General features: G+C 30.6%; 1 protein-coding gene across 1 annotated transcript; it reads right to left on the reverse strand.

Moving 5' to 3' along the window:
• Positions 1-9,607: 9,607 nt before the first annotated feature.
• LOC134699249 (uncharacterized) lies at positions 9,608-23,993 on the reverse strand. Its single transcript, XM_063560860.1, has 14 exons — positions 23,897-23,993; positions 23,702-23,744; positions 20,706-20,732; positions 19,372-19,641; positions 17,734-18,060; positions 16,613-16,963; positions 16,021-16,074; positions 14,970-15,257; positions 14,141-14,203; positions 12,988-13,045; positions 12,312-12,639; positions 11,682-11,897; positions 10,646-10,772; positions 9,608-10,340 (listed from the first exon to the last, which is right to left on the reverse strand). The coding sequence occupies exons 2-14, from the start codon at positions 23,742-23,744 to the stop codon at positions 9,697-9,699; spliced, it is 2,796 nt and encodes a 931-aa protein (XP_063416930.1). The 5' UTR covers positions 23,897-23,993; the 3' UTR covers positions 9,608-9,696.
• Positions 23,994-25,616: the final 1,623 nt, after the last annotated feature.

A 25,616-nucleotide genomic window follows, 5' to 3' on the forward strand; every position in this document is an offset into this window, starting at 1 on the left:
TTCCTCGCTTTAGTGCTGTATTTTTGGCACACAGAACAGTAATATCTTTCTGTGACGATTATCCATTTGATTTAAAGTCCTGTTCATATTTATCACCACCCCTCAAATGAGGGGTAATCTCTCAATTTAATGACTATCCCTTTTATGAGGGGTACATTTAAAAAGAAACAGACGAGGGGAAACCTTTTAATGTAATGACTATCCCTTTTATGAGGGGTCCATTTAAAGAGAAACAAATTAGCACAAAATTGTTTTTGGCCTTTTTATCATTATGGACAGTCTTGTAGAAAAATTGTACCAAAGAAAACGATTTCCCCCCTTTTAAGGTAATAAATCTAAGTTTTTCTTTTTCTTTTCTTTAACAGTGATATTACCCCTTGCCTGACGGACAGTCCCTCATTTCTTTAACAGTGATATGACCCCTTGCCTGACGGACAGTCCCTCATTTAATGGATATCCCTCATTTTGGGATTGTTCCCAACCTGTTTATCTTCGCGATCAACTGTGTGCCGTTTCTGTTGTTTTGATACTTTTTTTTCAATTTCAACAATTTCAATTCAACAATCCGTTTAAATTGACTTATATGGCTGAGAATTTTCCATATCACCATCGTCATCTGCCTTTCCGTTCACCCGATTAATAAAAGAAAACATTGAAATTTGACGATCCGCCATTTTTTTAATGAAAACAAACTGCGAGGCGCGATAAGTATTTAAATTTTTACGGTGCGGAACCGAAAAAAATCAGGAATTTTGAAAAAAAGCCGACCACCTCCTAAAATGGAAAGGTGGTCAGCTTTGGAAAGAAGGTGGTCGGCAAACCCGGCTTAAATGCCGAATGGAAAACACTGTTAAAAAGATACACTGAAATATTTATTTATCTAACTTTAAAGGCGTAAATATTACGTGTCTTTCACCTAGATTATTAGTTGTACCAAAGTATGTGTATTGATTAAAGTTAATTACCAGAACAACTTAACCTATAGTTTCTTGTTACAGTTTGGCAATCGACAATCTAAGATCTTGAAAAATTTCGCACAAATGGGAGTATAAAATTTAATCAGTTGGAGAAAACAAAGCACCAGTGTATTTTAATAACTAATCTAACTTTCATTGTGATGCCCTACCTACGGTAGTAGAGGGGTATTGTGTTTTCTGTCTGTTCGTCCGTTCGTGCGTCTGTCCATCTGTCTCGCTTTCAGTGAAAGTTTAGTCAATCAACTTTAAACTTAGTACACATGTTCCGTATGATTTGATCTTTCTGATTTATACCTAAATTAAATATTTAACCCAATTTCACAGTCCACTGAACATAGGAAATGATAGTGCGAAATTCGTGTTAAATTTTGTTGTCAAGGTAGATGTTGATGAAATTGAAATTCAATCAACTTAAAACTTAGTTAACATGTTACCTATAATATGATCTTTCTAGTTGTAATGGCAAATTGGAGTTTTGATCAAAAGTTCACGGTCCATACAACATAGAAAACGATAGTGTGAGTGGGCAATCCTCGTAATTTGGACAAATTATTGTTGTCTCCTGAATCGGAAGCAAATTCTTAGAAAGCAATTTAACTGTTTAACTGGAACAGAAAGACTAAAACTCAAAATATGTTTCAACACAAGTCTTTTTATATCTTATACTGAATCTACAGTGTATTATTATCATTATTGAAATGTACGAATAAATGCTGTTGTTTAAGTTCATGTGTGAGTAAATCGTTCATTTATTGTTTTCAAATATCTTATACTGAATTCACAGCTTATTACGGTTATTATCAAAATGTAAAATTGATTGCTAGTGTTTAAGTTTATTTGTGAATAAATCGTTCACTTATTTTCGTCAAATATCTTTTACTAAACATTAGCTAAATCCACAGCTTTTTTTCAAAATGTATAAATTAATGCTAGTGTTTGAGTGTATGTGCGAATAAATCGTTCACTTATTTTCTTCAAATATCTTTTACTAAACATTTGCTAAATCCACAGCTTGTTTTCAAAATTTATAGATAATTGCTAATGTTTGAGTGTATGTGTGAGTAAATAGTTCAAATATTCTCTTCAAATTTTTTTAACATGTTATTCACAGTTTTTATCACAATATTGAAATGTATTAACAATTGCTAGTGTTTGAATGTATTTGTGAGAAAATCGTTAACTTATTGTCTCCAAATATTGTATACTTTATCAACAGCTTTATATACAAATGTTTTAACAATTGCTAGAGTTTAATTGTATGTGTGAGGAAATCGTTCACTTATTGTCTTAAAATATCTTAAAATCTTTCAACAGTTTTTTTTTTTTTATCAAAAAGTGTTTTATCATTCCAAACCAAATTGTATTTGATTTTATTTGTGAGAAAATTAAATCTGTTACGATTTTATCTTATTAGTTTGATATGTTTATATCAAAATAAGAAAATGTGCTATGATTACCAATGTGTTTAACAGATATCAAATGTTGTGGAGATAAGTAAATAAATGTATGTGAGAATGTTTTGCATCCGACATTAAACAAAACACATGCCGTATAGCAAGCTGTAAAATTGGCAACATGCCAAAAGTTTAAACATAAACGGCTCGTTTCTGGTACAACCTAACATTGAAAACCATAGATTCATCAATTAAAACTAGACTTTTTAAAATTCTCATCAACTTTTAATAAAAATTCGCATTTACAAACCGATCTCAAAGTCAGATAAATATGTGCCATGCGTATTTAATCTGCAATTTAGATTCAGATTACTGATGATATTTTTACTCTACCATCATGAAGTTTCACATGTTTCCCTTCTCTTTTGCATAGTGCCTTTTCAGCTAGGCAGATTGATACCTGATTATTAGTAGGTGCTAACTTATATTTGCCATCTTTTGACTTTGGACCGATTTTCTGAAAATAAAAAAGCGTATATTTCTTAATATGTTTTTGCTGTATCTCTTTTAGATAACCTCCATCTTGTATATGTTATAGGTATACAATTTCAATTGAGATATAATCTAGTTATGCTAGTTGATCAATAAAGTGTGTAAATTAAATGTACCGCGATTCAATCGAGTAAATATATTTACACCATGATAAAAATAAAAAGTGTTCCCCATTCTCTAAGACCCCTTTTATTTCAACACACTGAGGAATAGAGAAAGTAAAACGGATTGTACCAGAGAGAGAAAGAGAAAGATAAAGAAAGTGAGGGAGAATAGTGTGGTGAGTTGTCAATATTATTCATCTAGTCATTGAATTCTATTTTAGTATAGTAAATACAGCATTTTCATTTATAACACATAACATATTAAATGTAAAGTATATACATTTTTGTACTTTACCAATTAATCTATCAAAAACATTCCATTCTCTGAGAAACTGATGTTACTTTTGTTTTACAAAGCAATATTTTTGTCCTTTGCATACACATATTTCATCTTTTCTTTTGCTGAGTTTATTGACAGTATTTTTTTTAAACCAGCTGGAATTATAAATATATTGCTTTATGGTAAGAAAAAGAGTATTTTCTGCATTGTCTTCCGATAATTTTACAATGTTACCAAACATAAAAATTTCTTTTGTAAAATGTACACTAATTCCATTGGTCAGAAACCAATTTCAATCTTTTCTAATAATAATTGTGTATGTTCACATTCCCAAAATAAATGTTCTAATGTTTTAATTTCTCAATTACAAAATGTACAATTTGGATTATCATAAATCTTAATTTGATGAAGAAATTTGTTTGAAGCTAAGATTCGATGATTGAAATTATACTGTATACACTGTAACTTGGTATTCTTTGTGACAACAAATGGCAGTTTGTAAAAAAAAATGCAAATGATTTTGATCAAAGCCAAAATTGTTAGTCCATCGTTACTGACTAGTGGGAACACTTCTTTTTTTTTATTTAAAACAATAGACATATCTTTAGATTTTTTTTAACTTTTAACAAGTCTTTTAACAGCAGATGGAATTGAACTTAAAATATTTCCAAATTTGTGATTTTAATGCTTGATGTAAAGCAGATATAATACTATTATATATCATGTAGACGAAACGCGCGTCTGGCGTACTAAATTATCATTCTGGTACCTTTGATAACTATTTACACCACTGGGTCGATGCCACCGCTGGTGGACGTTTCGTCCCCGAGAGTTTCACCAGCCCAGTAGTCAACACTTCGGTATTGACATGAATATCTATAATATGGTCATTTTTATAAATTTCTTGTTTACAAAACTTTAAATTTTTTGAAAAAACTAAGGATTTTCTTATCCCAGGCAGACATTAACTTAGACGTATTTGGCACCACTTTTTGAAAATTTGGACTAAATGCTCTTTAACTTTTTACTTGTTTGGTTTATAAATATTTTGATGTGAGCGTCACTGATGAGACTTATGTAGACGATACGCGCGCCTGGTGTACTAAATTATAATCCTGGTACCTTTGATATATATTTGGTCGATGCCACTGCTGGTGGACGTTTCATCACCGAAGTATCACCAGCCCAGTAGTCAACACTTCGGTATTGACATGAATATCTATAATGTGGTCATTTTTATAAATTTTCTGTTTACAAAACTGATGAGTCTTATGTAGACAAAACGCGCATATGGCGTACTGAATTATAATCCTGGTACCTTTGATAACTATCATGAAATTCACATTTATCTGATACATTTCTTCTTTTTTCTGAAGTGAGAAGAAAGTCCCATTTTCATTAACAGTATCATTTATAAACCTTATACCATTTTCAAACCAATCTTTATAAAACAATAGGTTTATTTGATACTTTTATTTTAATGTTACGCCAGATTGGACTGGCAAGAAAGCATTCCCAACTGTCATATTAATCTTTATCTCTGACAAGTTGCCAGGATTTCAGAACATCTTGATAAAATTTATTTTTGATATTTTGTTGTAGTTTTTGTATATAAACACTTCCACAACCATTAAAATTTTCAAATTCTACATGAACATTTGACAAAAAAACATTCTACCATTTGTTGTTTGTTTTGAATAATCTACTTAGCCATGTTCACTTTAGTGCTAAATTAAATGCACTAAGATTGAATCATTTTAAGTCCACCAACTCCAATATCATTTTGATAAAAATCTCTCTTAATTCTATCAGTTCGTGAACTCCATATAAAATTGTAAATAAGTTGAATAACATTTTTTTTAAATATCATCACTTGATTTGGAAAAGATACAAACCAATGATTTGAAATAGGCAATATTTACTACAGTAATTCTACCAATAACAGTAATATTTCGTTTTTACCATTGTTTAATAACACATTTTGTTTGTACAAATTTTTCAATTCTATCAAGATTAACATCAAAGCTTATACCTAGTAACTTAAAACAGGTTTCTCCCCATGTAAGGTTTCTATTTTGGCATAATACCTCATTACTATACTTCTTATTTCCTATCCAAATAACTTCCAAACCAATCTTATTATATTGTTTTTACTGGAAAAAAACGGCATAATCAGTCCACGTTTTATTAAGTGATATTACCAGGCAAAATTTTCAAAATATATCAGTATTTTCTTCTCTGCATTCTATCAATGTCTAGCATTTACAAAACAAAGATGCAAATGTTTGTATTTATGTAATAAAAGAATATTTTAAATCTAAACACATTACACAAAAAGTTTGGCATGCCACAAAACCAGGTTCGACCCACCATGTTTTCCTGTACCAAGTCAGGAATATGGCCTTTGTTATAAAATAGTTCGTTTCTGTATGTGTTGCATTTTAACGTTGTGTTTCCTTTGTGTCTTTTGTTTTCTCTTTTTTTTTGGAGTGTAAATTCACATTGCTATAAGACATGTCACGGTACTTACCTATCCCAAATTTATGTATTTGGTTTTGATGTTATATTTGTTATTCTCATATGATTTTGTCAAATGCTTAAGTCCGTTTCTGTGTGTAATACTTTTTATTCTAACATGACGTCCTTCAAACGCTTTGAGTACACACCCGTGGTAAAATATGAATATATTTCATGGGCTGTTCCCATTGTACCCCCACGTCATATGTTTTTTAATGAATGAGCGACTCGACGTCATAGAACAATGACGTCAGAATATAAGCAATTTACGGGAAAATACACGCTTGTGAAACGGAAAATCATCACAACAAGGAAACGTTAACAAATGATGCTAAAATGAGTTATTTTAGCCGTTTTTGTATACATATGAGACATATAAGTACAATAATAATTAGATTAATCTAAAATTATCTAAATATGTTATCATAAATAGTTTAAGCATCATCATTTATTCAGTTTGCTCCGTCATTTTACGTCAATTTAATAGTGCGTTAATATATAGGAACGGCAAATAATGCCATCACCTAGAGCGCTTCAATCCAAAATAATTGCCGTATTTGTCCTATTAGAATCGAAATAATTCATGGGGGCTTGAATATATCTAGATTTTACCACGGGTTGTCCCTTTATGCCGATATTTTACCCCTCGCTATCGCTCAGGGTAAAATATTTGTCATAAAGGGCCAACCCGTGGTAAAATCACGATATATTCAAGCCCCCATGAATTATTTCTTAAATATAAGAAAAATCTTCTCTATTTTTAACAGGGGCTAAACAATTATTTTGAAAATGTAATGTAATTGCATAATGCAATGCAATGAGAGATATCATAACACCAACATACGTTAAACATGAACAAATGGCAAATATATTACATAAAAGCCCTTCACTTACCTCGCATCACTTCATCCCATTATAACGTAACATGTGGAAAAATGTTAAATCAAATAGAATTGTGGAAGCTAAGTTGACTTTGGAGCAATATAAATAGAAATCTGATGTATTGATTATGAATATCAAATGCCAAAACTTCTCTATTATTAATAGTACACTGCACATTTACAATTTAAAATCGATCAACAACATGATATTCTTTGTTCTTAAGGTTGACATGCAGTTATCTGTTTATTTTTGTTTTAATTAAACATAGCCATTATATGAATATGTGCGCGAGATATGTATATATGTGCATTATATGTAGCTCTGACATAATTTATTTTTATTTATTCAGATCTTGATTCAGTTCTTACATATTTTTGTATGTTTTTTTATATAAATATTTGTAGGTTCACGATTAGATTTCATAACACAGATACTTTCGTTTTGTGTCGTGTATTTTGATGATTTTGTATGATCTGTTATTTAATATGATCTTCTATAATATCTATGATCAAATTTGGAATCTTGCCTTTCAGTTTTGCTAATGTAATATGTCTGTATGAACTTTTTTGTGTTTTGCTGAGATACATATGACGTTGCTTTGTACTTATACATCCCTTCGTTTTGTTATTGTGATATTGTAATTATTTGTATTCCTGTCTTTCATTTTTTATAATGTGCTTTGTCTATAGGAAAAACGTTACTTCTTTATTCTGCCACTCTTCAATATCTAAATTTACACCTTTTATAATAAAAAATCTGGATAAAACAGTTATGTTTGGTGTTAGTACTTTATCATTCTGTTTTAAAATTTGAAGCCGAATAGTATCATGACTTACTTCCAATTGATTTGTTTTTGATATCCATGCACACAGTCATTTTACATCAAATTAATGAATTTTTGGGAGTCTTTTTTGATAATTCTCTCGAAAAATGGTTTAATGGGTTTTACTGACGTATACCAATCCGCAAAGGCTCGATTTACAATTCAGATCATTGTAACTTCTGGTAAACTATGACCTATCAGTTAAATTGCTAGTGAATTCAGCATATGTTATTAAAAGTTCACAAGTTTTGCAGCCTTTTGTTTCACATTTCGAAATGCGACAGCGTTACATTCAATCACAAAACTCTCAAATTGCAAAAAGCCAACATAATCATGATAATGTTGGGGAAATAGTTTTTTCCTTTATGTCTGTTGGTGCTTTTTTGCTATTATTTATTTGTTTAATAGTGATTACGATTGTAACACAATGTTGTCTGCTGTACTCTTATTTTGACATGTTTACCTTTTATTATGTTTTATTATTATTATCTTCAACATTTAAACCTTAGAAGCTACGTATAATGTAGACAAGACTGCGGAAAATGAAATTGAACGGGATTATATAATCAATCAATAAATTTTGAAAAATTTCTAGCTAGCTAATTTTGAGCTTCAAAATTAGACAACATTAATTAAACATATAAAAACCTAGTCAATGAAATGTTTTCATTTATCCACAGATTAAAAAGAAAATACCAAAAGTCATTATCGTGTAAAATGAGGAGATGATATATAATTTGTCATTAAGGCAACTATCTATCAGATATTAAATGAATTGGTAGTAAGTATCTTTTCTCAAATGTCAAACAATGAATATTCATAGTGAAAATTATGATTTTCAACATTGTGTCCCCGTTTTAATAATTAATCTAAAAGCACAGGGTAAAATCTGTTAAAAAATGAGTGCTTCAGCCAAAATTTATTATCTGATATTTTTTTGTTTAAATTTTATATAATGGTATTTTTGATTGTCCTAATTTCGTGTATACTGTTTAAAACCTAAGTAGTCATATCTTTTAATAAATTTCAATTGACTTCATTCGAATTGTATTTGCAAATAAACACAGTTGATGTTTACAAGCGGAAATCCAAATTCGAGAACAACCTTAACATATTTGAAATCTGGTGGTGTAAGTATACGCTCTGACAGACACACTTTGATATGACCCGTAGTTTGGGTTCTGAAGAATTTGCGCAAATATTGATCAAACATTCAAGCTTGATTCATCTTTGAATTTGTGATTTTATATTTCACACAGCAGAATGCTGTTACAGTGTAAATGTGTATATGAACTATTTTTGAACATCGGCCTGTTGTTGTCCAATTCTAAAATTCTTAATACATGGTTAGATTCGGCATATCATAGAACCCCAACAATTCAAGACTTTGAATTTACCACGTTAGTATTGGGTAAGGAAATACGTAATTTATTCTCAGTTTAAGAAATGTTTTGTTTTGGGCCCCTTATTCTTCAGCGATTTGAACACTTACCCCCTCCCTTTTCCCCGCCCTGTGATCTTAATATCATATGAAAAGTTGAAAAGAAAAAAATATTCATGTATGTTAATTCTTTTAATCTATGTGCCGTATTTTTCCGACACTTGCTTGTAGAGATGCTTTATTCTTTAACGATTAATGAAAAGTCCAAACATTGGGTGAAAAGATCTGAATTGAATGACTAGGGACTGTCTAAACAATATTTAACTTGACGTAATAGATAAGTTTACCAAAGATGACTAAAAATGCATTTTTCCCTTTTTATTAACAATTCAAATTAATTGTGAAAGGTCTGCCGATTTTTGTTTTGGAAATTAAACCAACTTGTATATTAATACATGTATTAAGGTTTACAATGAATTTTTCGCATTTATTTCAATTCCAACAATTTGATAATTTATAAAGTATAAGTATCTGAATTCTTAAAATAGAGTTTGATCATGTTTGTAATTTCATCAGTAATATCGTATACTCTGTGAACAGAACTAAATAGTCTTTTTCGCTTGTAATTCATTACATGTATGCATTTCGAATTCATGTGAATATTACTGCGTTATAGATAGTGGAATATATTTAAACATTAGGTCCTTTATTTATTCGTGTATATTAGAAAAAAAAAGGTTCATGAATATCCCTTTTGTCATTTTAGCAACATATCATACACAATTGCTATATAATTCTGTCAATGATATGTGGTTGATGACCAAACAAGACTGCTCCTTTCAAAACCACAAGATCAGATTCTTCAAATATTACGAGAACTTTCTCAGGGAACGATTTCTGTATCTTGTCTTGTAATATTTCAGATTCAGCAAAACCGCCAACCAACAATATATTTTTCACTTCACTGTCCACATGTTTTAAGACTCTTGATATTTCTTTGACTATTTCATCAACAGACGTTACAAAAAATGAATACATTGTTTCTTTCATTATTCGAAACTTGTCCCCAACTATTGAGATATTATTTTTGTGTTTAGATTCCTTTATCATTTGTTGAAAATAACGGTGGCAATATCGATTACATAACCGATTAAATATTGTTATTGGGAACGTAAAATTGATGGTTTTTCTTTTATGTTTCGATAGCTTTACACGTTTAGCGCAATCAAACTCTCTCAATAGTTCGAGATAGCTTCCTGAATGCTCTGTTTTTAGTGATTTCATGACATCCGGGCCTACTATTTCGGTTAATATCTCCAAGAAATGTTCGTTTACAGTTGTGCCACCATATGGTCCACCGGAAGGTGAACAGAGTTGTCGTAAATGATTTTCGTTTACAACCTCGTGTACGCTCACATCAAAAGTTCCTCCTGAAACAAAAACAAAATATAGTTATTCATCTCGACTTGGACCGGAAAGTAACTTATGAAAAATATTTTGACAGATTTAGCCTCTCAGATTTATTTTGTATTTAATTCGATAACATTTTTTCAATCAAATGGAATTATGATTTTACAGTCTGAAGTTTTCCTCAATATTACATGTTACAAACAGTAATAGAAAATTTACACATAGAAATATGAACTTTATATTCTGTAAATACTGAAAACCAACAAGACCAACATGACTAAGAACAATTTATGGACTCGTCAATTTATTGTTTAGGCTAACGTACCTCCCACATCAATAACCATGAACTTATTGTCCATTTTAGGTTCTGCTGTCATACTTTTGTATAAGTAATAAATTGATGCCGCCTCTGGTTCCTTTACTATTGTCAGTTGTTCTCTTCTTATGCCTACCTGGAATTATAAAAGGATCATTTGATTATAGTTGGGTTAGAAAAAATTGTCGAAAACGAATTCAACTAAATTAAAGTTATGCACATTGTGTGGTTAATTAACTTATGCACCCGAAAAAATATCAGGTACGTTTTTAGAATATAGACTATAAGTTAACTTACAATTTTGAAATATGGATGAATAAACTGATGCATACAAATAGTTGGTAATGTGTCCTGATGATACATCCACTTGCATAAAAATTTATAAAGATACATAACTCATGAACAGTAAAAAATGTCACGACCAAAATACCACAAAAATTATCTAATTGTTATGGTAAAAAGCATGATGTGCTATTATTTGTCTGTTTGTCATTTTCTTTTTAAACCATGGCGTTGTCAGTTTATTTGCGGTCTATGAGATCGGCAAACTTGTTGTAAAGTAAAACAAAATTTACGCCATCTTATTCAAAATTGATGTGTATATTGTGGTTATGAGCATGTTGTATAATATTTGGGCGATGCAAACATAAGTAAAAAAAAAACCTATTTTCGTTTGTAAAGGGGCATTAATCTAGAACGAGGAAAGGGACGCCAACTTGATCTGTAATGATAAGTTGTGTGTATCATATTTATGACGTTTGGTTGATGTGAATCTTCATTAAAGAAAGGAAACGAAAAATTGGTAAAGGGTACACATTAAGAAAGGTATAAGTGATGAAACCCATAATCCGAACTTGATCTGTCTTTTGTTGTTTCAGGCATTGTGTATAAGTTTATAATATTTGAGTGAGGCAAACTTAAAATAGAAAACGGAAACCAATTAGGGACGTACGAATGTACGGATATAGGTAAAACTGAATTCCCCCCTCGCCACGTTCATCTACACAATTTTTTAAAATGTATAGAGTCATGAAAATTGACAAACCTTTTCTGCACATATTTTCATGTATTCTGCAGCATTGAAATCTCTCAAACCTGGCACTGTTAAAACCCAGCGAATATTCTCACAAGAAAATTCAATTCTTTCAATTAAGTGCTGTTCAAGATCTTCTTTCAAAGCTTTAATAGCCAAGGCAAATACATCTATGGCTGCAACTGCATGATCACGAACATCTCTGATTTCAATCTGTTCAGGTTCAAGCTAAATGAAAAATGAAAAAAATACTATGTACGATTGCACAAACATATTTCACTGTTTGGGATGTAATTTGAGATATATTAGGTTATATGCATACTCGTATACATTAATTATACAAGTAGTAAATATTGTGCTTGGCAATGAAAAACAATTTGTTCGAGTTAACGAAAGTTGTGAATATTATTACAAATCGATGACATTGAGTACAGTATTATTGGATCACAAACCTGTGAATTGGGTAGTTTTCGTATGTCAAATTATAACAAAAAAGACTATAATATTCAAATGATAAGTAACCGTAATTTCTGTTCATCAATCCATCAAAAAGTTATTTAAATTATAAGGGCAACCTTGCGTTTGCGTTTGTCAGTGGCTACACATTCTTGTAAAGAAATTAAAATGGTGGTCAATAATTACCTTTGTTTTATGAAGAGCCATTTTGAATTTGTCGAAGAAATAATAACTCTCTTCGTTTCCTTCAGCAATTATATTTTCATACTCTTTTTCTGCATCGTAACCAAAGGAAACTAATTCATTTCCTCTTGTCATCAGAATACAAGAAGGAGTTTTAGACGAAATAAGTTGTTTCCCTCCAGAACTCCATGACTGATTACATGTTATATCTAAGTGATCAGTTTGGTAGGCTTTTACAGTTGAATATGCATATCCTGAATAGCTCGTCCCTATATCAATAGCTGCCACAACTTTCACTTCTGTTGGTAGATGTTTTTCCGCTTTGCCATGTCTATATAAGGATATACAAATTGTAAATTAATTATGATAATTAAGAAAATTTGCCATTCAGCTATTTAGCATATATGTTGTCTGCTCTTTGTCGGTTAACTGTCTTTTTGGCAAAGCTCAATTCCATTCTTTATTTTGTTTGACAATTTATCTGACATATTATCTCATAATTGGGAAATTATATTTTCAAAACAATGATATTCTGGCTACTAGATTCATTATGAGATAAATATAAATGTAATCAGGAATTTTCATAGCAATCATTCTGCTCTATGACTACATACCGTGTAACTTATTAGTACATCAAAAAGTTTAAAGAAAATACAACATCAAATCTAAAAACACTCACCCTAACTCTAGTTCATCAGTTTCGTGAACTATATCTGTATATTGCACGATAATTTCCCCTGCAGATAAGAATGTACAAGTGTAAGAAATCTATTTGTAGTTTAATAAAATTACAAATATATACATCCATTAACGAAATAAATAATCTTCGTATTAGTACTTAATCTTAGTACTTAATGAATTTTGAATTTCCCATGCCGTTAGATATATATATTATTTCACTTTTTTCATGTACTTTTTTATCTTCGGTTTACTAAAGGTCCTTAAACATTGATTTTCTATGGTGTTCTCGGTTGGATATGGTTTCGCTTTGCACTTGTTTGTACTATTTCAGAACTTGTTGTATTTGTTAAAAGTTTCAATTGTCAATTATACACGTCCAAGTTTCGAATTTACTTTTTGACATGAGTTCAAACGGAGTGGCTAATAAGATACTACTATAAGCCTTCAACAAAGAAAAAAGTCCACTTTCATAACACAAACGACCTCATAAAAATAGTTTCCCTTTTTTATTCGAGCGTCACTGATGAGTCTTTTGTACACGAAACGCGAGTCTGGCTTATATACAAAGTGTAGTCCTGGTATCTACATGTATGATGATATTATCTATATTGAAATATTGATGCTATCATTACTGGTTCATTGAATAAGTTTGAGTAATTTCCATTTTAACAGAAATATGGTGTTACCTTGTACTCTAACATAATGATTATTAGTTCCCTAAAATTAAATATGATGAAAGCAATTATTCTTAAAACTTCTCCTCCAACATTGTGTCGTCGCTATAATGGTTGATATGGTATCAAAGTAGTTATACGAGCATTGTGGAGTGACTTAACCGGGTGATACAGTCGTAGAGATGTAACATAACGTTAATTTATATAAGACATCCATTTTTTACTATTTATTGTTACAAACACAACATGATTTTTTTATGGTTTTGAAAAAACAATTAATAGTTGTATACACTTCAGGTAAAGTTTACTATGACATATTACGATAGTTTGTAAGGTCCATTCATTCCAATATATTTACTCTTGTCTAAATGTTTCATAAATTATTGACTGTCTGTCGTTACTATGTTAGAACGATTAGGGTGCCGGTAAATAAGGAAAACCGCTGAGAGAGAATAAGTTTTAATTTAACTTTCTTACCATATTCATCCTTCTCTATTTGAAATTGAAATGCTCTTTTCTTCTTCGTGTCTCCAGACGAATCTTTAAAATATTAATGTTTTTTGAGTTGCAAAATTGATACCGTGTCAATCATTTCAATAATACAAATCCTTTAAGTTACTTACTGCACGTATAAGCAATGTATATATGTATATGAGATATTTAAAAAAAACTTCAATGGGATTCATTTTCAATGAGAAACAATATTACTCAAAAATAACAAAGCAGCTTATCATGTACACATACACTCTAACATCCCTGTCATTCCATTGTTTGTGGTTAGATCATTCCTTGTGAAGGTAATCAACGAATGAAAGAGATGTGTGTTGAACGCATATGTATCAAGTGATTTCATTCGTGAACGATTTTATATTGTAACAATAAACAACTAGACAGACACATCTTGTATCTATTTTAATTTTCTTGTTTTGGAAAAAATCATTTGAATTTAAGAAATAATAAGTTTTCGTATTTTCAAGTTCATCAGCTGTCATTTGTTAATCACAATTTTTCGAATAGTTTGATTCAAAGCGAATGTGCTATATCGAATTTTCAAAGAAACATTTTCCTATAACATATTTTGCAACAAATACTAATTCTGCCTTACGAAGACAAAAAACACTATACTTTTAAAGATCTCTGTTGTTTGAACAGTATATAATAATACATCTCCAACAGGGGTGGTACATTGTACATCATAGAAACAGAATGATAAGTGTATATGTTAATATTCCATTAGTATTTCGTTTTACCTAACTTCGACTCGAAAGTTTTTTTTTTTATAACGTATATAACATCTTTTACTTACGCTTTACATGTATTCCACTGCATTCAGAGCACATTTGTCTCTCCACGTCTATCTCCTGATCAACCAACACCTGCATGAATGTTTTAAGCATACTTTCACGTGTAAGAACGTATTGGAGAAAAATACCAACTCTTTGTGTTCTTGTTAAACTACCCATATTGTCTATACACTTGTGTCGAATAAAATCATGCACGGTTTCCACCTTATTAAAGGTTTCTGTAATAGCATCAGTTTCAATCTCATCCAATATAAAATCATAGCTATCTATTATGGTCTTTTGTATGCATTCTGAAATATAAAGTAGTTAATCAGAATCATTTTAACTTACACTTACAATGTATAAATGTGTATCTTATCAACAAAAACCACTTTCAAGTTTAATCTTGAAACCATTATACCAAGCAATAGCTGAAGAACGACTCCGGGTGCGGGAATTTCCCGCTACATTGAACACCTGAGTGTGACCTTCTGCTATTGTTTTTTGTCTATGGTCGGGTTGTTGTCTCTTTGATACATTCCCGTTTCCATTCTCAATTTTATAAATGACAAATATTGTTTTCCATTTTAACAGAAATATGGTACTCTAACATAATGATTATTAGTTCACTAAAATTATATATGATATTACACAATATGTATTTATTTTTAAAAGATAAACAAATAGAAAGAATAGAAGTGCTAAATACTGGTGGATTTAGTTTGCCTAAGTAGCTTTTTGTCTACAGTAATAATTCTGCGATCAGTGATGGTGCATCCAAAAAAGGTAATTATACAAGAGTAAAGAAGTTGACAATCTTTGAGACCCCAAATCAGAAGGTTCTGCAAAATATAGCTTAATTAATGTATTATTTGATAGAAAATCTGAACTTTTTTTTAAATTAAAATTTTATAAAGTTACCCTAACGTTAAACAGTAAAGGTCCTCTTTTTTAAAGTTTAAAATCAAACTCGGCATTTTACCTCTGTATTCATACTTGCAATTACAAAAACAAAAACAATTCTAAGAGAGGGTCTTTATCAACTTTGAAATTATCACATGATTTGTTACTTACTGGAACATTCTTTTTCATACTTTGGTCCAACACTTGTCAAAACAAGCTCTTCATCTAAACAAAAAAGACAATGATATATGATGTAAGGTATATCTGGTGTGTCCCGCGATCTTGGATGATAAAAAAACAGAAAACAATCGGTATTGATCCTTAAACTAATCAACCCATTTAAACTAACAAATTTTCTCAAAGCCAACGACAGTTTAGACATTCGAAAGGTTCTGCCAATGATGCCCAAGGTTCTTTCATAAATTTAACGGATTTATAACTGAATTAGATAGTTAATGACATACTATTAAGAAAGTTCTGAAGAGAGTTTAGATCTGACCCCTCTATAGTGATCGCAGTAACACAACACACATGTTCTATTCATATGTGTAATATATAATAATTAAACTATCATAACATCACGAGAATTATGCTAATTACTAATAAGACAGATCATACCATTATTAGTCAATTTACGGTCCTTAACACAGAGCATTGGCTCACACCGACAGCAAGTTATACATGAAGACCAACGTGTGTTTATGTCCAGGTATAGTTTAAACAAAAATAAAATGTTCACCTACATGTAGTAGGGATTGCTTACCAAATGTCTCAGTTAGAAATGCATCTTCAGCAGTTTCGTCAATTTCTACCAGAACAAAAGTTTTCTCTGTTATACTGTCTTTTACTTTTTCACTTTGTAGCATCTTCCGTACTAAGGATGTCATCGTTTCGGTTGCTGTATGTCGCATTTCAAATGATTTGTCTTTTGAAATGTTGAGTAAGAGATATATCGATCCCTCTCTCAAATTCAGAAGAGGGCTGCTAAATACCGATTGAACAGCTGCGTCTACAAGAACACCATTATTTGCAAGCAAGTGTCTTTCTGCGTTTTCTGGAAGAGCTCTTACTCGGGCAGTTAATCTCCGTGTTTGTCCACGTGGAATGTAAAGATCTATAAATACATGTCAATAAATACTAGTCATGTAGCTACGTTTGACACTTTATATACCAAAAAAGAAATACATATACTAGTAATCGAACTACATAAAATGTCAATGAACAGATAAATTGATTGCTGGTTGCTTAAAAATGAAAACACAGATGTCATAACATCAATGAGATAGCATTCATTAACATACAAATATCAAGTGTTAAAACGCGAAGACTCTTAAAATTTATGTTGATGTTTAATCGTCAGAATTTCTACTCATTAGATTTATTATCTTTTATCAGTGACGATAACATAAAAATGGTAAATTCATAAGATGTGTGTCCAAATTTTTTAAAGTATTATACACATTGATTCTTTAAATAATAGACAATTACAAAGAATAACCCTTACAACCTGGATTTTTCACCTGCAAAGCATATATTCAAAAGTAAAATAACAAAATAACTGAACTCCGGGTAAAATTCAAAATAGAAAGTGCCTTATTAAAAGTTCAAAACGAATCACACGAACGGCTAACAACTATTATATTGCTAACTTGGTACATGCTTTTTCGTATGTTTAAAATGGCGGATTCAACTGGTATTAATGACTAGCTCTAACTTGTATCAATGTGTATGACAGTCGCATAAAGTTCCATAATATTTAAAACATTTGGGGGAAATTGCATAATGTATAATGCAATCGTTAAACTATGCCTCTATATATTGATCAAAAATGAATAACAAAATGGAAGATCTTTCTTTCAAAACATATAATAATATTAAACTTGCCTTGAATAGGTGAAATAGGTCGTGTTCTTGTTAGTTGTTCGGCTAAATTTAAATATCCTTCATGATCTAAAACGTGCAGAAATTTAGGAATCCAATCCAATTCTGATTTTCCAAAAACGCAGTTGATGAACGTTTCGACCTTTTTTCTGCGACCTTTCGACTCTTGAATTTCGTCATGTTCTCTGGCTGTTATGACGTCATATTCTAGCATGGTATCCAGGGTCCTTTTAATTTCTAACTGGTCTTTAATATGTTCTGCATGTTCCTGAAGGCAGCTTTTTGTCACATTTTTAAACCGTTGTTTTGACTCGTCGGGAATTGTATTTTCTGATATAACAAGAATCATCAAATGAAGCTACAGTTACTTACAACCTATCAAACTAATATCGCTATATTTACAGGTTCAATAAAGCTTTCGTTGTAAATAATCGGCTAAATAATAATTCGTAAAAGCTAACAATTTAAAAATTATGAAAGGTCACCGCTTTAAGTCTGATCTTCATCTCAAAGTGACTGCGTTGTCTTATATAAATCTATTGAACAATATGTTCGAGGCTGCATTAACACTGTTTGAGTCAAAGTCATGATCACGATTTGTGAATTTAAGGTACAATATAAATATTATGAATAAATTATATAACATTCTTATACACCTATCATGTACAGAAACAAAACAGGCTCAGATAACAATTCGACATTCAAAACTCAAATAACGGAGACAAACAGACAATGTAATGCTCCACTTGTTGCATGTTTCCTATGGTAACCATGTGTCGCTTGTGACAACTCAGTGTGTATACAGAAAAAGAAAAAACATGAAGGCGACAAAGTGGGCAATTTGTTATAGAGCTTGTACAATACAGACTCTTAAAAAAAAACGATAACGAAATACAAATCGTTTAAAGACCAGTATCTTCTTTATGTTTGTATGATCAGTGGTCAAAATATAACAGCAATTCTAATGTGACGTTTTTCCAACACTTTAAGTACACAGTCGTTGTAAATTATAAATATATTGTTTGTCAGTTGTTCAGCAAAGTCATAATATTATTCCGGTTGTTCCAATCATACTTTCATATCGTATGAATTAAACGAATTATCCGAGGTCATTCGATGTAAATCAACCTCAATATTATATTAATAGAGAATAGAAGAACCGGAGGCTTAAGGGATCTTACCGTTTCAAAAAGCATTTCAAACATTTTGTTTTAATGAGAATCCAGGAATATATTATGTTCGCGTTTTTACTAAAGTTTTATTTTTGATACTTGTTCTCTGTCATCAAGTATTGTATAATTTGTTAATGTAAGTATAGGAAGTAATATAAGTTATCATTTATTGTTTTTAGTCATATAAATTATGTTTTTTAACAACATATCAATTTTATATCAATTAAAAATATAATTGTCCTTTTATATAAATTTTAATCCGTGAACTTTGGATTTTAGTGGATATAATTTTCGCTTACTATAAACTTTTATGTGTGCGGCAAACTTTTGTAACTCCTCATCTGGAAATAGTTCCAATGAAAAGGTGTTCCATAATTGGATTTAAATATGTGTAGAAGAAGAATATTATAATTCGGAGGAAAATTTTAAGATGTTACTTTAAACAATTCAAAAAATAAAATTAAATTACCTGGTTTAACCAATGTCCTTAAATTAAAACCTGTAACATTTGCCATCAGATTCAAGAATTTCCAACATTTCTCTTCGTCTGCTTCAGATACTCTTTTCAGAATAACTTCAACTTGCAAGACAGAACCACGCAAATCTTTCATTTTGTTGTATGTTGCGTTATTTATCAGCTTGTCTTTATAAGATGTTTCAATAAGTCCGTCAATATTGCAATTTACAAGACACTGCTTCAAACAGCAAAAGTTCTGCTTTACCTTCTTACGTGCAGTACCTAAATGTTAAAATGAATTAAATTCAGATAGTGTAAAAACCAAACACATCTTCTAAATACTATGTTTAAGAAACCGACACATACGTCAGGAAATCATTGCTGGTAACCAAAAATATAGCAACATAGACACGTCATTGGTTTGATTTCAATTTTGTTCAGATTGTTTAAAAACAAAACACTATGAATTAGTGTAAACTTTTGAGATTAAACCCATAATTCATAAGGGATTGAAATGAATTGATCATTTGATTGTCGGTGGAATAAAAAGAAAAGGGACTATGACATTTATATCCAAGACAGGACGATTTTGATAGTTCATAACTTGGTGGAATGAAATAAAGGGGAGCACGGAGAGTCACTTAACAACTAGCGACATGTAAAAATAAAGATCAAAAACTATCTTTCGTTGCAGATGTTAAATTTAAAACTATGGTCACTGTAAATTGTTTGTGTTTTACCTTATCAACTAATCGTGTAATCTTGATCAATTGGTTTTGGATTTGACATTTTCGGGGTTTGTTATTTTTAGCATGCTGTTGATAATAAATTATTAATTTGAGCTGTCACGATATAATAAAATAAACAAGGACAATTGCTTGTAAAGATGAAGCACTTTTGCAATTAAAAAAGAAACATAACTTAAGAACGACGAACGTATCACCATCCAATTCGACCTTGGTCTGTGTTTGGTCGTCACACGCATTGTTAATTAGTTTCATAACATTTGTTTTAGGCAAAATAAATTACGGAACTTGCAAACTTGCCACTTGCCCATTAATACAGTGACAGAACGCGAGAATGGTGAACGTAATACCACCTTAATTCATACATGATCTGATTTTGATGGAAGAAGCATTGTGGTTCCATCAAAATAAATTCAGATTGCGGACGCTGCTTATTAGCAATTTAACAATTATAAAGGGACGACAAGACTCGAAAACTATGAAAGCGACGTCAACACAATTGAAACTTGATCTGCTTTTTTGGAAAAAGCGTTGTGTTTAAGATCTTTACCACGATACAATTCTCGAATGTTCGTGTACCTTAAAATTCAAATAACTTACCTTTAATCAAACTTTCAAGAGAATCATCTGCAATCATTAAAACAAAGGAAAACAATCGTTAATCGTCAAGTAAGTATATTATGTTCTTCGTGTTTTAATCATAATTGTTTATACATAGCACGCGACATAAATGTTGCTTTCAAGTCGTTGTAACAGCTGAATCACTTAATATACAATATCATTTGTTCTTACTGTGTATTGCTATTGGTCTAAAATCATTTGGTGTAGACCGCAGGTTACCAGTGATACAGTAAATAATATCAATTTATACTTTTATTGCCATACATTGTATCTGACCTATATTTGACTTAAATTGAAGAGCAATCTGTGCTAACTAAATTAAAAGGAACTACCATATTAATTGTACTACGACATACTTCTAACAACATGAATCTGACTTAAGGCATAACATCTGACATATGTCTTCATTTGTATTATTGCTGTTGTAAACTGTCATATGTTTTGCTTTTCACAATGTGATACCACTATATTTCATATAGTTTTGTTCTCAAGTATAACTGATGCATTATTTATGGACAGATACTATGACTAATCTATTTATTTTTGAAAATATGTGGACAAATTTTAAATGCGAGATTTGCTTTCAGATTTGTGTATAGTCTAGAATCAGCAAATTTATCGAGATTGTACTCGATCAACTAACACACAAATTAAGTGTTCTGCATGGTGTCATTAATGTTACTGGCTTTCTTACATTTATTATTTTGACCTTTAACAAGTGGACATTGTTTCCATCCGACCCCCATTTATAAATTATTAATCTCTTTTTTAATACAACATATTTGATGAACAACCTTACTGGTTCTCATGTTTAAGCTCGTGAGGGGGGAACACTCCATTTTTTTGGGGTAAGGGTGAGCGGCTGAGACATCATGTACCCCACCCTTTTCATATATTTTGTTTATCAAAAAATATACCTTGCCATATATTAATTAACAAAAAACAGACCGATTAATATATTTGGATATTTTTCATCTTCTAGTACCTAGGGGGGGGGGGGGGGCACTTTCTATGTAATGAGTGATATGAATGAGCCAATTGAATAGGTCACTTTTCATGCTTCGTGATATATGAAAAGGGTGAGAAATTCAGATTAAGTTTATCAAAAGGTACATTTTTTTACTTGCTAGATTATATCATAAGTATATGAAACTAATCAAATGTCCATATTTATTTTTGATGCGGTTATACCACAGTCGTAAATGCACCAGCTACTTGTCAAACTAAATACACTTTATTTTGTCAATGTGGTATTTTCACTGAAGTTAGTTATAGATGCAATAAATCCGACCATTTTGACATTTGCACCTAATTAACATTCAAAGGTTTGTATACATGAAACAGTAAAACAATTATTCAAAGAAATTCCAGATGAAAGTGTCAGAGTCCTTCAAGAGGGGACGGCAAATGCAACTTTTCATCAGTTTTTAATTAATGTTAGACTCAGTAAAAGTGACACTCTCTAGAGTGTTACTACATTTATCTGACAAAACATATCTTTTTGTTTAAAATTTAAATTTCTTCATAGTTTAAGATATAAAAGGGGCAAATAGAGGAAGGTGTTTGGTGACGAATTTATTGGAAAAGCAAGGTGTGATTATTGCGACTGCGTTGCTTCTAAACAAGAACGTGATAATAACCGGGACCTCAATTTTTTATATACTAATGTACCAGAAGATGAAAAATATCCAAATATAACAAAAAGTAAAATCACAAAAATACTGAACTTAGAGAAAAATCCATTCGGTGAATTCCATAATCACATGGCAAAATCAAATAACAAATAGGTCTGTTTTTGTTAATAAATATATGAAAAGGAACAATGTATATATTTTTGACAAAAATATATGAAAAGGGTGGGGTACTTGATGTCTGATCAGCTACTCAACGCTACAAAAAAAGTTTGAAGTACCCCCCTCCCCCCTCCCCCCGAGGCTGGGACATAGGTATAAAAAAATTGAGGTCCCGCTCTTATCATGTTCTTTTTTCGAAGCAACGCAGTCGCAAAATCACACCTGTTTTTCCAATAAATTTGTCACATCTTAAACACTTTCCTCTATTTGCCCCTTTTATATCTTTAATTATGAAGATTTCAAAAGACAATAAAATATGTTTGGCAGATAAATGTATCAACAACCCAGAAAGTATAGCTTTTACTTGGTTTAAAATTAATTTTAAACTGATGAAAAGTTACATTTGCCGTTCCTTCTTGAAGGACTGAGTGAAGGACGTTGACACTATCATATGGAATTTCTTTAAATATTTGTTACCATGTTTCATGTATATAAACCATTGACTGTTAAGTATGTACATGTGCAAATGTCAAAATGATCGGATTTATTGCATCTATAACTACCCTCAGTGAAAATACCACATTAAAATAAATAAAGATTAATTAGTTTGAACTCAGAGAGTTTGACAAATAGCTGACTGTGGTTTAACCGCATCAAAAATAAATACGGACATCTGATTAGTTTAAGATACTTATTATATAATCCATCAAGTGATAATATTAACCTATTGCACTTAATCTGAATTCATCACCCTATTTATATATCATAAAGCATGAAAAAGTGACCTATTCCAGAGGTTCATCAATACATAGGAAATGACCCCCCACCCCCCCCCCCCCCCCACCCCCCGAGTGTTTAAGATACGAAGTTTCAAAGAAAGAAGAAAACATCAACTGTTTTGATCAATGCATCTGATATAAGTAAATCTGTTACCTATAATGTTATTGAACGTATTATTCCTTATGTTTCCGTGAGCACAGGTTATGTATATTTCACCATGAAGATATACATGATAAATGTTTATAACATTTTATCAAGGAAAATAAAAAAACTAGTAAAAATGGTAAACTCATTCGTGTATTTCTCAATCACCGCGTGCAAATGAAATAATGTATATAATTAAATTACAATGTGTGTCATGTTTGTATTTATAAATAATATACACAAATAAGTGTTTCTTACCGTTTGACATTATAAATCGTAAATCAGGTTTGATAATAGGCATCTGAAAAATACCAAGATATTTACTTCACAACAGTCAAGTAGGTCATCACAACAATATTAAACATATTTCAAATACAGACAATTCAAACCAATACAATCATTTAATAATTAATTTTGTAATTGTGTTAATTGAATAAGCTAAATGATATATACCTGGTATTGCGTATCATCAACAGTTTACAAAATAAAGATTTAACTTTCGGAAAATCATTTGACATAGATCTTGTGTTTATTTCGTTACTAAAAATAGATTATTATTTCCTTGTGCAAACACACAAAGCCATTAGGGGAGATTTCTATTGATAAATAATAGATTATCGTTTTGACATTTGCAAATAATTTGACATTTGCGAATTAGAAAAAAAGATATATATATATATATATATATGTTACATGCCAATATATGCAATTAAATAAACATTTTAATTAAATAGTGGATATTAAATGGAAGAGTTCAATATTGCACACACAAACAAAAACAAATGTTCCAAATGCTCTGAAAAAAATACTTTATACATAATGTGCGCTTTCTGAATTTACCTTCATTATAATCATTATGTTAATGTTGACACTTTGGATAAAATGGATGCATTTTCACCTCAAAATTACAGAAAAACTTTCACCTCAAATTTTTTTTAAGGCATAGCATACCCTAGATGAATAAATTTCAATGCATTGTATGTTTTAGAAAATTTTAAACTTTATTAGATTTTGCAGCGCACTTGCTAGTTTTCGTCACTGCATAAAATGATTAAAAAGTTACCAAAACTCTCTTGTGAAGTTGTCTTATTGGTTTCACTTAATATGGTCCACTGGGGTCTCACCTTGAATCACCAGTTATTGTGTTTTTTTTATTTTCTAAAATATAAAATAATAGTCCAGTCAAACTAGGATTTACATGTAACCTCAAACTAATTGCAACAGAAAATGTTTTAGTTCTAATCTACAGCAATATGCCCTTTAAATACAGAGAAAAAAGTTCCATAAAATCTAAATTCAGGAAAACTCAAAATCCGCATTTTTAATTTCCTATGGAAATTAACATTGGAAGGGGAGATAACTCTTGCAAAAATGAGTCTTTTTCGGTCAGTTTTTGGTTGTTTTTCCTGAAATTTATGTAATGTATTCATACTTTGATGGGGTTATAAATTTGTATTTTACTAAATTATATAATCTTCTGCTCATGAAATGTACAAAACCGAAGTGTTATGGGTAGTTTTAATTTTTTCGTTTATTTTTCATTCAGGAAATTGCAAACTTGAAGCTTTGTGATCATTTTGAAAAAAAATGTGAAAATTTGGTATTGTATATATCTGTATATTATATTTTTTCAGCAGCTAACCTATCTAAGGAAACTTTAAACCACAAAAAGAAGAATACATGCTTGATTATTTTGATTAAATTTTGAGATTCTTTACCTTGACATGTTGAAAAACTCAATAAATGGTCAACTTTTGGATTATGAAATCTAGATTATACACTGTATAGCTTGATAAAAGATATCAATACACCTTGAGACTTGTTTGTTATACTCTAAAGACCGCTAAAAAAATCAAGAATCAATACATTTTGACGAATAGAAGCGGTAAAGTTATAATTTTGTATCAATTTTAATTGATATTTTTGCCTTTTTTGCAAGAGTTATTTCCCTTTTCAATGCAAATCTCCATAGGAATTTTAAATGGTGATTTTCTTTGTCTTCCTCAAATTAGATGTTATGGGACTTTTTTCTGTGTTTATTAAGGGTAAAATGCTTAAGATTAAAACTTTAAAAATTTCTGTTGCAATTACTTTCGGGTTGAGGTCAAATTTATGCTAGATTGACTGGACTATAATATATTTGAATTGTATTTATCTAGGGAATGATATGACT

The sequence above is a fragment of the Mytilus trossulus genome, unplaced genomic scaffold (genome assembly GCF_036588685.1).
Source record: "Mytilus trossulus isolate FHL-02 unplaced genomic scaffold, PNRI_Mtr1.1.1.hap1 h1tg000050l__unscaffolded, whole genome shotgun sequence".
NCBI classification, from domain to species: Eukaryota; Metazoa; Mollusca; class Bivalvia; order Mytilida; family Mytilidae; genus Mytilus; species Mytilus trossulus.

Bases quoted from the DNA above. Each gene is read 5' to 3' on its own strand.
- LOC134699249 (XM_063560860.1), bottom strand. From the start codon at position 23,744: ATGCCTATTATCAAACCTGATTTACGATTTATAATGTCAAACG. The intron at 16,964-17,733 runs GCAAGTTTAATA...ATGTATTTATAG, and splicing joins ACCTATTTCACCTATTCAAG to ATCTTTACATTCCACGTGGA. The intron at 13,046-14,140 runs GTAAGAAAGTTA...TCTTATCTGCAG, and splicing joins AATAGAGAAGGATGAATATG to GGGAAATTATCGTGCAATAT.